Source organism: Pseudophryne corroboree, chromosome 5 (genome assembly GCF_028390025.1).
Source record: "Pseudophryne corroboree isolate aPseCor3 chromosome 5, aPseCor3.hap2, whole genome shotgun sequence".
Classification (NCBI taxonomy): Eukaryota; Metazoa; Chordata; class Amphibia; order Anura; family Myobatrachidae; genus Pseudophryne; species Pseudophryne corroboree.
The window spans coordinates 150,008,324-150,022,995 of NC_086448.1; the positions used below are offsets into that span (position 1 = coordinate 150,008,324).

Here is a 14,672-nt window from a genome sequence, read left to right on the forward strand (position 1 = left end):
CTTCCAAGACTGGAAACTGTATGTAAGGGATGTAGTCATTAGGTTAATTGACTGTATGTAAGGGATGTAGTCATTAGGTTAACATTTACAATGTCAGCATTTGTAACGTCAATGGATTTGTCGACATTAGGTTTGGGCTTTGGGACGGGAAGGGGGTTAGGGTTAGGCACTAGAGGGAGGGGTAGGGATTAGGGGTTAGGGAAACAATACTTACAGAAATGCTGGAGCATCAGATGATTCCAGCGGAAATTGATGGTCACATGACTGTAAGTCCCACTGGAGCCGTCAGGAGCAGGTAAGTGGTCACCAGGGATGATATGTCTACATTCTAACATGTCGACATAGCATACCACACACGTATATAAGGCTATTGTCAGTTATACAGGAATCTTGCTTTGACTTCATGGCTAACTTGCTAATTATTTTCAGTATCTCAAATGTAATCTCCTTAGTGCAGAGTGATGGAAGGCCAGATGTTATTCACTGAGGAACTACATATTTGTAGCATCTTAATATTTCTTTCTTTTGAGTCAAAATTGACAGCTCTGTCTCTCCAGGTAACGAGGGAAGAGCTCGATGTTGAGACATCCATAAAACAGGTCTGTTCGCAGTATGGAGTAAGATGTCAGACAATTTGGGGATCCACTTTGTATCACCGCGAGGATCTTCCATTCAGACACATCTCAAGGTGAATGTTCCAAAATCACCACAGTAACGGAGGCGGACCTGTCAGGCCCATAGTATTGTTATATTCCACCTTATCATTGCAACATTGATTACAAGGGTTACATGTACGCCTGCTGCTGTTGTCACCAGTGAATAGACCGGTACCTGGCTATGCTCTAAGACTGGGTTAGGCACCTTTTTACACTCCTTCTGCTGAGGAACTACACATTGTAGCATGCCCTGACACAATTTTGCTGTTAGGTCATGGTAAAACTGTGGCTGGGCTGGAGTGTGTAGTGCCACAGGTTGCCTTCCCCTTGCTCTGAGACCAGGGCCAGTATTTACTAAAAATCCGAGTTTGGCCGATTTTTGTGTTTTTTTTACTAAGTCCCAACACGGGAATTCACTAAGCACAAATCTCGGCAGTGTTTGGGACATTCGTAATGGTTTGAACGGCAAAGTACACAAATACGAATGAATAGACCATCGGTCAAACGCGCCTGTTATTTCATACAATACGGGAATTCACTATTCATTCGTATTTGGGTGTTAGTCTCTGAGTGCTCAATTGCGGTCGGATTTGTTTGCGATTCGTTAAAAAACGCAGCAAAAAAATAGACCTGCTTTTTTCAGCCGTGTTTACGGGATGCGGTCAAGATGCCGCCGGCCGGAATCCCGGCGGTCGAAATACCGACGCCGGAATCCCGACCGCCACAATCCCGACATATTCTCCCTCCGTGGGTGTCCACGACACCCATAGAGGGAGAATATAATAGTGTGCCGAGCGTAGCGAGGCACCGTGCCCGCAGCGTGGCGAGCGAAGCGAGCCCGCAAGGGGCTGCGTTCCGCTCACCACCCCTGTCGGGATTGTGTGGTCGGGATTCCGGCGTCGGTATTTTGACCGCCGGGATTCCGACCGGCGGCATTTAGTACTGATCCCGTGTTTACATGTGTTGACACTTACAAATCATTCTAACCTGAATTAGGATGCCTATAAAAGGGACACAAACTTCTCTCATGCAAAATAATTTATTTCCTTATGTTTGCTGGGCAAAACTTGTAGATTTGTAAGGCAATACACATTTAACAACATATATCCATTATTACACACATTTGTGTTCAACTTTCAAATATTTCAAATGTTGTTGTTTCTTAATCATGTTTTTAAATCTGATTACTTATTTTTAACACACACAAACATGGCACAACAATAATGTCAGTCATTTTCGGACGGAATTATCTAAATATTACCCCCAACATATTAGGACACTTTTAGCCAACTCAATTGTGTTTTTCTTGTCAATTTGTCTAGAGAAGAAATGTAAAACAGTTACAATTCACATTGTAAATTGTATTGGTCATGGTTGAATCTGCCTGGCTGCCAATTAGTCTGTCTGCTGGCTCAAAGAATGATTAGAATCTAGAAAGAGTAATGATTAGAAAAAAATCAAGTGGTCTGCTTTCTGCATGCTAACCTCTATGTGCAGCTCAAACAACAGTTTCCTGCTAACAAAAAATACAAAGATGATAAAGAAGAAATGTGCGTACAAAATTCCTTTTGTTGTTTGTACCAGTTATAATTAATGATGTTGTACAAATTGTCAAGGAGCTAAGTGTTATATATATTCTGTTAATCATACACTTGGTAAGTGTTTTTTTTCCTCCTTCTCTTTAAAGAAATGGGTGTGTTTTTTTTTAATGTTTATTTGGGTGGTTGCTTGTCCTGGCCTTTGCCTTTACCACTGTCGTGTTGGCGTGCCTTGGTGGTGATGACACTGGCGTTACATTTGGAGTAGTCGTACCAGAACTGCTGCTTGTTTGCTGTTGCTGCAGGGATCTGAGTGTTTCATTGAGGTTAGTGAGGGTGGCATTGAGTTCACGTGTTGCAGCATTTTGATTGTCTACAATTCTCGACATGGATTCATTGATCATTTGATTGCTTTCTAAAATGTTTATATAGCTTTGCTGTTGTCTGTGCTGTTCTTCCATTATGCGCTGTAAGTTGCCCATGACATGTGTAATGTCTGCACGTATGATTTCCATGGTATTTGCAATTCTTGTGTTGGTTTCATTTTGTCTACTCAGATTTCTGCTGATTCGTCTGAGGTGAGATTGTAGGCTTGCAAACATTTAGGTCTGCCTACGCAGGCAATCTTCATTAGTGGCCTGCTGTCTAGCCCAAATGGTCCAGAACACTTGATCAGGGCCTTGTGTTACTGGTGTTGTTGGGATGTGTTGGGGTGGTGGTGTGCTTTGCTGTGGGGGAGTACTCACAGGTGCTGGGGGGCTGATTCCTTCGCTTACTGGATGCTTTTCTAACATGATTGTGTCATCCATGTCACTGTGTTGCTGTTGTGGAGGGATGCTGGTACCAGGACTAGAAGCTGAAATTAAAAACATTTATCCATTACTTATCCATATGTTTAATACATTGGTACACGCACTAAACATGGAACACATGTAATGGACTGGTGCTTTCAGATATCCGGCCTAGCAACATCATCACTCATTACTTAAATACATACATATGCCTGTTTGTGGCAAATGTCTGGTTACTTCATTCTGAAAGCAAACACATAAGTTGTATGGTACATCAGACATACTCCTGCCTAAAAACACATTGTAATCCATAATGTGTTGCCTTATAGTGTCTCCAACCAAAACATAGTAATGTTTTTGTATGCAGTTGGCAATGTTAGGACAAACACACATGTGTAAATGATTCTAACAACCTTACTATTTGCAAAGCTTACACATGAGTTTCTGTTGCAGCATCTTCCACACAATGTGCTACTGTATGGCTGAAGTGGACATACATATCTTTACTGGGTGTTGTGTAGGCCATTTTGTTTGGTTTCCATTTCATGTTTTACTGACTTGGGTAAGTATAGCAGATTTTGATGGGTATTGACTTAATGAGTTTAAGTAAATGGTTTTTTAAAGATCTGACATTTTTAATTGTTATCACAGTTTGTTACTCACAATCAAGATGAGGGGAGTGTGGTTGTCGTCTTGGAGGTGTGTCCAAAATTTGGAGTGGGGGCACCGAACAAACAGTAGATAATCTTCGTGGCTGGGTAGCCTGCTGTGGTTGGCCCTGGACATCAGACCTTGCTTTCTTTGCTGGCAGATGTTTTTTGTGGTGTGTTCCAGAAGTGCGCCTTCTGCTGATTAAGACTTCTTTGGATGGACCTAGTATTGAAAGTGACATTTTGTTATGGCCATTCATTTACAAACCTAACCTATACTACAATGGACACTTTACCTGCTTCCGCAGCGTCATCATCATCAGATGTGATGGGAGTGACTGTAGGACGACCAGTACTGCTTTTTTTCAACACTGTAAATCCAAAAAAAATAAAAAAATAAAAAATGAATCATGCTATTGTTAATACATCCACCCATTATGCTTATAAACATTACATCTTTAAAAAATGGATGTTTTATTATGAATCTAAAAATAAGGACATTAAACACAAAAAGAACAACAACAAACCCAAAACATTGTCCAATAGCCATATGTACTATGGAAAGTGCAACACAGGGAATCATATACAGGACACAGACATAGGACACAATTCCTAAAACATACACTAACAAGCCAAAACACACACAGCTTCATTTTCAAATAAAAGGAAAAAAATACAGATGCAATATAGAAATAGGTCTGTGATGTGGCACTCCAAACACACATTAACACAATATGAGGCCAACAAAAATTTAAAAAAAAAAACAAAACAAAAAAAACAGTAAGGTAACTAAGTCTGCAGTTGTTGTGTCAGTGTACAAATACAGACTCAAAATGAACCAGCAAATAGTGGCCTTGACTTAAACAATATTACATTGAGTACTAATGAAATTATACATGTAACTGCCTTCAAAGACACTTTGCACTACTCCAGCCTCTAACATATCAACCACTGATTTGGAAACATTGCACATGGATAACTGAATTAAAAAACATAGTCCAACTTTCAAAATATGCAAAAGTAAAACATTATTGCTGGACAATTCAATGACACACCAAGTCCAAACTACACATGGAAAATGTACTGTCCAAAAACTACATGACATACAAGCAAGTAGACGTTACATTGACTTTTGTATGAAACATGCCCCAAAACAATGTATTTGATAACGCACACTTGAAGATGGGAGTAATATGCAACGTCACATGACACACACTTAAAACATACAGTAAGCCAGAAGTAATGTCATAGAATGTTAAGGCAAATACACATGCTCACCATCCTTTCTGGGGCGATCGGAATCCCGGACATGGGTTGCAGACACTACTTCTGGAGGGATTATAGTCCGTATGGGCTCCTCATAGTCCAGATATGTGGCAATAAAGGGCGGACCACCACCGGTTTTGCGAGCCGACTTCGCCTCCTTGGCCATTTTGGACTTGACACATCGCTTTATGTCATAGTACCGTTTGCGGCACGTGTCCTCCGTTCGCTTCACCACCCCCTCACTATTTACAGCAGCAACTACTTTCGCCCACAACACCGTCTTCTTCCGTGTTGGCACCTTGGCGGACTCAGGCCCAAATAGCTGCCGCTGATACTTCATCAGCTCCCGCACCAATGCCACATTTTCTGCATAACTAAACTTGACATTCCGCCCAGTCTTAGTAGTGGTGCGTGGCTGCGGAGCTGTCTGACTGTCACTATCATTGTCACTTGAGGCTGCTGCAACAACCTCACCAACCTCCTCCACCTCACTAACACCTCCTCCACCTGACCGACCTCCCCCTCACTAACACCCTCCACCTCACTCACCTCTGAGTCACACATAATTGTGTGACTAAACAATTAACACAGAAAAAAAAAAGACAAAACAAAACAAAACACTCCTCCGCTACCACTACACTAAACACACACACACACACACACACACACACACACACACACACACACACACACACACACACACACACACACACACTATAAATAAAAAAAACTTGGACAAAAATTGAGACAAAACCAAAAAATACAAGACAACAAGAATGACAAAACTACTTTCAAACACAATACAACACTCAGAACTCGCAAAAAATACTCCTCCAAACAAACACTACTCAACAAACTCCACTGCACAACCTCTCTCCTCACCACTAACTAAACCCACGAGGTGCGGACGGTTTGGGGCGAATTTATATGGTTGCGCACAGACACTCCTACCATCTGAAACACAACCAATCCCGAACGGGGATGAAAACCGAAACTAAAAGTGAAAATGTGGCCGTGGAAAAAAAAAACCCTGCCGCGTTTAACTTAGAAAAAACCCCAGCAAAAACAACACAAACACGTACGCAAACGACGATGACGGCCGTAAATGTGCCAAAAAAAAAAACGACTGGCATCGACATCGGAAAACACGAAAACAATAAACTCGAATGCTTAGTAACTTGGCGTATATAGTTTCAAAAAGTTGCATGAAAATGCACCCGATACAAGACGAGTTTAAACACTACACAAACACGAATATTAGTACATTTTGGCCCAGATGTTAGAGAGGAAATCAGAGCTCTATTGGGAGATGTATCAGACCTTCTAAAGAGGACTGCTGAAGAAGTTGCCCATGGCAACCAATCATATTCCAGGCATCTTTTTCTGTCTAGCACAGTCTATGAAATTCTATGCAAAAGCTGATTGCTGTGAGCCTTTAGAAAATTTGATACATATCCCCCATTGTCACTCCTCTTCTTCTTTTTTTTTTTTTTTTTTTTTTTTAATTCACTAAAACACGCTTTCTCATTTTCTCTTTTGTGTGTCCTTCTCCCCAAGTCATTTCCTCTTTGTGTTTTGCAGCTTACCAGATGTCTACACCCAGTTCAGAAAAGCAGTGGAGACACAATGTAAAGTCCGGCCATCGCTTCAGATGCCAGAGAAGCTGAAGACTTTGCCGGTAGGCCTTGAGGAGGGATCAATGCCGACCGCAGAGGATTTAGGGCAACAGGGTGAGAACAGTCTATCAGCTGGTCACTTCTTTTATTGATAAAGCCATGCAGGATACATTATATGCGTTTACACGTTCAAAGTTCATGAGTGTAGTTGTTTGCAGCCATTTGCACATTATTGTATTTGTTATGATAATTTGTAACGTGTTTAGAGAACCGATGCTAAAGTAATAAGACCTTGAATGGAGAACATATTTGAAAATACATAGATGTTCTCAGGCTGTTAAATGGCACATGTGATGTACTTTATTTATTATTATTATTTATTATTATTTATTTTTCTTCAGCGTCCACTAGGGGGCACAGGGAGAAACACTGGGTATAGGATGAGGACTGAGTCCCGGCACCAAAGAGTTACAAAACTCTTTCCAGCAGCCCGCAGTCCCCCTATTTACCGAATTCCCCGTTCTGCTGGGGCCGGGGAATCGGTAAAATCCAACATGTTGGAAATTCCCAATTCCGACCGAATTGTGATTGGGAACGTCAAATCAGGGATTTTTAACATTGTGAATTTCCCTGATTTCCCAGTGGATTGTGGATCATCGTCTACTGGTTTTGATTATCCAGGAATTACGATGATGTTTGGCCCTATCCATGTTTTTATATATGCAGGTATCTGATTCTCCTATTTGCAGAGCAGGATGTACAGTAGTTACCTTGCTGACTGACTGTTCTTTATGGCTGACAGATCCTCTAACTGACCCAAGAACTGCATTTCCCTGCAGTGGAGGCGAGAGTCAGGCTCTACAGAGGCTGCAGCATTACTTCTGGGACACTGTAAGTATTAGTAACGCAGCAATATCAAACGTGCTTCAACATTATAGAAACTTGCAGCAGTGAAAGTGAATTACAGCTACTGGAATTCTATGCTTTCCATCACACTATAGAGGATAACAGTGTCAAAGAATGAACATTGATCCCTGACAACATTGCTGTGAATTGTAATTTATGAAAGTGTCATTATATAATGCTGCATGGTCCAACAATGTTTCTTACAGGGAATTGTTTTCTGTACATGTCATACCCCAAAAGTTGCTTCTGAATATATAGGACGGGGTGGCCAGACTTTTTGAGTCAGTGATTTGAAAGCGGAATAGCTTTCATGATCTACCTGGGTGGGACATTAGCACGGTATGACCAAAAATGGGGCGTGACCTTGCAGCATACGGTGTAGGGACTGTCTCGCCCAAAATCAAACATTATCCCTCACAGTATTAAACACATTGCCCTCACACAGGAAAAAACCTCAAGACACATGGGGGGTAATTCTGAGTTGATCACAGCAGGAAATTTTTTAGCAGTTGGGCAAAACCATGTGCACTGCAGGGGAGGCAGATATAACATTTGCAGGGAGAGTTAGATTTGGGTGTGGTGAGTTCAATCTGCAATCTAAATTGCAGTGTAAAAATAAAGCAGCCAGTATTTACCCTGCACAGAAACAAAATAACCCACCCAAATCTAACTCTCTCTGCAAATGTTATATCTGCCTCCCCTGCAGTGCACATGGTTTTGCCCAACTGCTAAAAAAAAATTTCCTGCTGCGATCAACTTGGAATTACCCCCATTGCCCCCACACAGGAAAATCCTCAAACAGGTTATCAAAACCAAAATATACCATATTTAATTAGAAACAAATCCCTATATGACCAAGTAGTGTGATTTATAATGTGATAATAGTGTGATAATATGAAATAGCTGTATCAGACCTCGAAGTAAATGGGTAGAAGGGCATATCACACTATTACCACATTGTGCAGATAAGTCCTCCCGCTGGGCAGGCTACGTCATGGCTCCCGCTGGGCAGGCTGCTTCAGGACTCCCGCTGTCGTGGTTCCTGCTGGCTGCTTCCGCTGCCGCTGATTGGATCAAACTGGATTTATCTGGCGTGACAGGCTCCTCACATCACGGGTGACATCATAACGTCTCCTGCACACTGCAGTACTAGGAACGCTGAGGCCTCTGAAGCTGTCAAAGGCTTATTGCAAGGGCTTTTGTTCTGAAGTTAGTCACAATCTCCCAGCAGGAGCTCTACAAACTACTGGTATATCGCGATCTACGTTTTGACTGGGTCTGATCTAGGGGGTAATTCAGATCTGATCGTAGATGTGCTAAATTTTGCACATCTACGATCATTTACTCAGACATGTGGGGGGACGCCCAGCACAGGGCTAGTTCGCCCCGCATGTCTGGCTCTGCCCTTCTCCCGGCAGCGATGCTTATGTACCCGACGAGTAGGTCTTTGCCTGTGCAGCTCCTGCGAGCTGGGAGGGGGCTACCTGCCGCATCCCGGGTCGCCCCCGCGATGGTCCAGGCTCACCTGATTTTTCCGGACCACGCCCGGCCAACGGTGTTCTAACGCCGCTGGCACACCCCCTCCCGCCCCGCGACTTCCTTTGCCTGTCAAACAGGCAGAGGCGATCGCAGCCCAGAGGTGCTGTTAGCTGCTCACTGGGCTCCTGGCGGGCACACTCCACAAAGGAATTCAGACTGCGATTGCTGTCGCTACAGTGATCCAATCTGAATTACTTTCCTAGTACATACAGCAATTTATTGCAAATTAATTTCTTTCTGGCCACTAGAGGGAGCATTTGGGTTCACAAGTTGATTGATTGTACCTACTTTTCACCCTCTCCTTTTTTTCAATACAGAATCTTGTTGCTGCTTATAAAGACACCCGTAATGGACTTATAGGACTAGATTATTCAACCAAATTTGCTCCGTGGTAAGATTCAGGTGCTATAATACTGCGATGATGAGTGTAATTTAAAGACGTAAATTGAATAGGGTCAGCTGTGTTGTTGTCTGTAAATGTTAAACGTTTTTCCTTTTTTTTTTTTTTTTATATACCGTAAAACCAAAAACAAATACAGGTTAAACACTATAGGGAATCGGGGACTAAGCCAAAAAGCGCAGCCCCACAGAACTAAATATAGCAGGTGTGGCACTTTTACCTCTGCCCTGGCTGTTAACTACCTGTAGCGATATTCAGTGGGTCTTTCTAAAGTTAAAGCGGTTGGACGGCTGATATAACATTCACACCTGTCCACAGTGTGCCTCATCAGTCCAGTCCACTGTATCCATGACACACCGATCCATACAGATATGACCTCATACATCTTTGCTGCAGTCTATGCAATGAGTCTCTGCAGCGTGTGGCATAATTTTTTATTTATTTTTTGTTCTGTTTAAGTAAAAAACACCAAGGCATGGCCATGGTTACCTGGCACGTGGCCACTCCCCCAGTGTGCCGCAACCACTCCCTTATGTCGTTTTGTAGAGTACTGATGTGGAGAGGTGAATGCACTCTTGTTTACTTTTCAGTTATATTTTCTTTAAAATAAAAGCACTTTGAGGCCTTTGTATTATAATAAAAATTGTGTCTGCTCTCAGAAAGGAGTCAGTATAAGCCACTTTGAAAGGAATCATCACGGCTGAATGCAGCTAGCAAAGACTGTGATTCAGTTATACACCTAACATGGGGTGTGCAGCATAGTGTTAATATTTTCATCATGGCTTCTTGGTCCTAAGGAAAGCCCAGCCCTCACTGATTCTGCTTTGTGTTAGTACAAGTACTCCAGTCAGCAGTCACAACTAGAACAAAATCGGCAGGTGTATAGCTGCATAGGCTTACCTATGTGAGACTGCTACTTCTGCCTCATATAACTGTGTCAGAGCAAGCCATATCTAGGGTAGGTCACCTACACCTCTCTCCCTATACACTGAGCATCATATGAAGATTCATGACTTGTGTTTACCACATATATCCCAATCTCTCTTACTGTATTCCAGGCTTGCATTGGGCTGTTTATCCCCCAGATATATTTTTGAGCAGATCCGCAAATACGAGAGAGAAAGAACCGCAAATCAAAGTACATACTGGTAAGAAATATTAAGCAATTAATTTTTCCTTTCATTAAATTCCCTTATGTTACAATGGTATGTATAGTCTCCCCCTTAATCTCTTACTGGTAGCTTGGCCTCGATGCCAACAAGACTTTAGGTGCCAAATGTAATAGACTTGATGGTTTTGGAAAGTGTACAGATTTCATCAATTGAATTACCAGATTTAAATGAGCATTTTTTTCTAGTCTCCCAATGTAGAGCATAATTGTGAAATATGGTCTGGTCTTTTGTTTGGGGCTAGACAGGTGTAATGTTTCCCTTATGCACATTTAGGTCTGTTTATTGTGCAAACACCCAGAGCAACCAATTGTACATTTGCTTTCACTGTGTAAATGTTCTCAAAACAGAGCAAATCCAGTTACTTGCCCCATGTTTATAATGTCTATTTAATTCCAGTAAATCAACCTGCTCTCTGCTGGCATGTGTAATTGTTGTACTAGTATATATGAGACCTTAACCTGCACTTGAATGTAAGTTATTGGATCGAAAAGTCTCCAAATAGTTTCTAGGTAACTTTACCTATCCGTTCATTAGGAGCCAGTGATGTCATTAAGAGCTGAGGTAGCAGCATTCTAAAGATACATGTATGCAACATACAATGTGTGTGTCCTCATACACTGTGGCTTCAATCATGCCAAACAGCCCCTCCGGGGCGCCAGGCTCTGTGTTTCTCATCTGCGCACAGCATCTCTTTAGTTTAAAATGTGCATCTAATTCGCACAAATAAAACAACCGAAAACTACTTTGCTAGATTGCCCTGATAAATGTGATGTGCGACACTTGTACATCTGTGTGTGACTGAGTCGGAATCTATGGACCTAATTCAGATCTGATCGCAGCAGCAAATTTGTTAGCTAATGGGCAAAAAAAATAGAAAGTGATAAGTGAATAGGCGCACTTCAACCCACAATAGCATCCAAGGAGTACAATAAGGAAAAACACCAAGGTTCCTTAATCCAGATACAAACAACAAAATGATGAACTCCAATAAGCGCTGAGTGGGGTTACATGTAAACCAAACCGGGTGTGACCCCAGTATGTTAAGAGAACGTCCTTCAGGTAATAAGGTAGTCTTTAATTCTCAAAGAATTCACCGACTTTTTCGCTCCTCCTCTAGCGGTAATAATTTCCTCTATGTGATCCTCCAAATGGTACCCAGAATGGAAGAAGACAAAATATGGTGCAATATTGCTTCAATATTCTTACTACGATAAGGAAGGGAATTGCACTTGCATTATAATAGTAATAAATAGGCATATATCTCACTCACAGGAGAGTTGTCACTGTTGATCCTATTTTCACAGGAGATTTCAAGCTTCTTTGACCAAATGAATCACTAGGAGGCAAGTGTTTCCACAAACCCCCAGGGATGAGAGAAACAAATAATAATGCAAATTGTTTTTTACCAAAAAAGATAACCATTCATATAGCATATCTACCACACAGCTGGTATCCATAGAACCAATGGTAGAACAATAAGTCCTGACTGATGGTAAAAAGCAAAGGACCAAATCCGGATAGGTCCACGTGCTAACCAGGAAAAATGTCTCCAGCTAGTTCAGGTTCCACACTGGCGGTTTTCACAGCAGTTTAACGCGTTTCGGACCCTAATTGGGTCCTTCATCAGAAGCATGCTGTCCTGGTAACCTAACCATCTATTTAAAGAAATTCTTTATTTGTCTCCTCCCCCCTCCTTGTGGGGCTTCCTCCCGCAATTTCCGCGGGAAGACGCCGGGCGGAAGTGCCGTCAACCGGAAGTGACGTTTGGCCGGGAAGTTAGATGAAACCGGAAGTGACCGCCGCCATTATTCTTTATGTGTACCACATGCAGTCCAGCTCTTCTGCGGCCATATTGGACTTCTTTAACTTCAAAGAACAAATTGAAGTTTTCAGAGTAGAAATAAATACTTCCAGGGCGGACATCCTCAATATTTTAAAACAAGTTAATGATACTACAAGAGAAAAAACATCTATCAGTAACACATCAATAAAAAACTTTAAAATACAGATGTCTCTACACAGACAAATCTATATTTAATTTAAAAAAACTATTTAGTTCAAAATCTCCATTGAGACCGTTGGGTACCAGTGTTTTTAATGTATGGATCCATCTCATCTCATTTTTAGACAGTCTAACATCTATATCCCTAGTTCTCCAATTGGGGAGGATTTGTTGAATAGCCCAGAATGCTTGTAGCTCACATTCCTTTGATTTATGTACACTTTTAAAATGTGAAGACAGTGTTTCTAAACCCTTTCGGATATTATAGAAATGTTCGGCTAAACACACTTTTTAAGGCTTCTCCCCGTTTTGCCAATATAAAGAAGTCCACATTTACATTGAAGGGCATATATAAAATTTTTGGAATTACACGTAATAAACTCATCTTGTATGTTTGACCATTAACCTTAAAATCTTTAATTTTCCTATCTCCTTTTACTGTGCGGCATTTAAGACACATGCCGCATCTGTGGAACCCCTGACAACGAATACTTGTCCTCTTTGTGTCATCTAGAGTGCTCCTCACCAAACTGTTTTTCATAGATGGAGCCCTTCTATAAATGATAGAAGGGTAAGTAGGTAAAGAGGATCCTAATACTGGATCCTTTTTGAGGATTGGCCAACTCCTTCTGAAAACCGATTCAATTTCCTTGAATTGGCTGTTATATTGACTTAAAAAATCCCAATCATGACCAGTCTCCTTCGTAATACTTTTTTTCTTTTCCTTTATTAAAGGTTCCCTTTCTATTTGATTCTCTCCCTTGCTTTTCCCAAAGTAATAGCATCATATCCTTTCTGTTTAAACCGATCAGTCATCTCCTCAATCTATTACAAACCAATTTTTCTGAGCAATTCCTTTTAATCCTGACAAGCTGGCCGAAAGGTATCCCTTGAAGCCAGTGCTTATGGTGTAAACTATTTCTTTCAATATAGGAATTGGAGTCAGTTGGTTTCCTAAAGTTTTTGTATGTATTACATTATCCTTTAATATAAATCAAAAGGTCTAAAAAAGATATTTGTGTTTTACTTATATTAAAAGACCGTTTAATTTTGCAATCATTGATGTTTAGATTATCACAAAATTTAAATAGATAATCTTCAAATCCATACCATATAAACAGAATACCATCTATAAAGCGGGTCCAGGACACCAGACCCGCCCCGAGCTCCCCCTCATGCCACACCGTAGACTCCTCCCAGTATGACATGAAGAGGTTGGCGTAGCTCGGTCGAATCTGGTTCCCATCGCTGTACCCACCAACTGTAAATAGAAAGTCCTATTGAATAAAAATAGTTGTTCTTTAAAATAAAGAGAATACTCTTTACTATAAAGTTTATCAGGTCTTCCCCATATTCGGAAAGTTCTAAGAAATATTCCACAGCTTTTAGCCCTATATCAGCCTCCATTATAGTATATAATGTGCCTACATCAGCACTAACAAGGTGACACTCGTTACTCCATTTAATATTTTCCAATTTCCTTAAAACATCTCCCGTGTCTTTTAGTTACGCCCTTGCTTTTTTTTACTAGGGGCTGTAAATAGAAGTTCACAAGAGATGATAAATTGGAAGTGAGACTGTTAACCCCAGAGATAATGGGTCGGCCCGGTGGTTTTAATGGATTCTTGTGGATTTTTGGTAAAACCTATATTGTGGGGGTTGATGGATGTGTAATATTAACAAAATCATATTCTGATTTATTGATAATTCCTTTAGATAAAGCATCACCAATTAGACTCAGTAAATCCTGGGCTATCCTGGCAGTGGGATCTCCTTTTAATGTCTTATATGTTACACCGTCCCCTAGATATTAACTGTTTGATCTATTAAGGTTATTCAGGTAGCGCAGGCTGTTTACTGTATAAACTGCCTACTGGAGCGCTGTGTGGCTGGCTCCTTATACTCTGTGTCTCTCTGAAGGTACTCTGGGGGAAACTGTGTCTGCATTTTCCTGTGTGTGTGTGTGTGTGTTTGTATAGCTCACATAAACATGTCTAAGAACTCTGTATCCTGTGCTGCAGAGTGTGTATCTTCGCCTGAAGAGTCTATTCCTTGTACTCAGGACTGTAATATACTGTCTCAGCCTTCTGAATCCGAACCCCCATGGGTGGATTCTATTAGGGGAATGATATCCCA

General features: G+C 41.3%; 1 protein-coding gene across 1 annotated transcript in view; it reads left to right on the plus strand.

Annotated features, from left to right (window-relative positions):
* LOC134927405 (cryptochrome DASH) overlaps window positions 1-14,672 on the plus strand; it is a 123,605-nt gene that overhangs the window by 32,484 nt on the left and 76,449 nt on the right. The window contains exons 4-8 of the mRNA XM_063921811.1: window positions 558-688; window positions 6,483-6,631; window positions 7,320-7,408; window positions 9,280-9,353; window positions 10,421-10,510. Coding sequence (XP_063777881.1) covers window positions 558-688; window positions 6,483-6,631; window positions 7,320-7,408; window positions 9,280-9,353; window positions 10,421-10,510 — 533 coding nt within the window. The remainder of the gene's footprint in view (window positions 1-557; window positions 689-6,482; window positions 6,632-7,319; window positions 7,409-9,279; window positions 9,354-10,420; window positions 10,511-14,672) is intronic.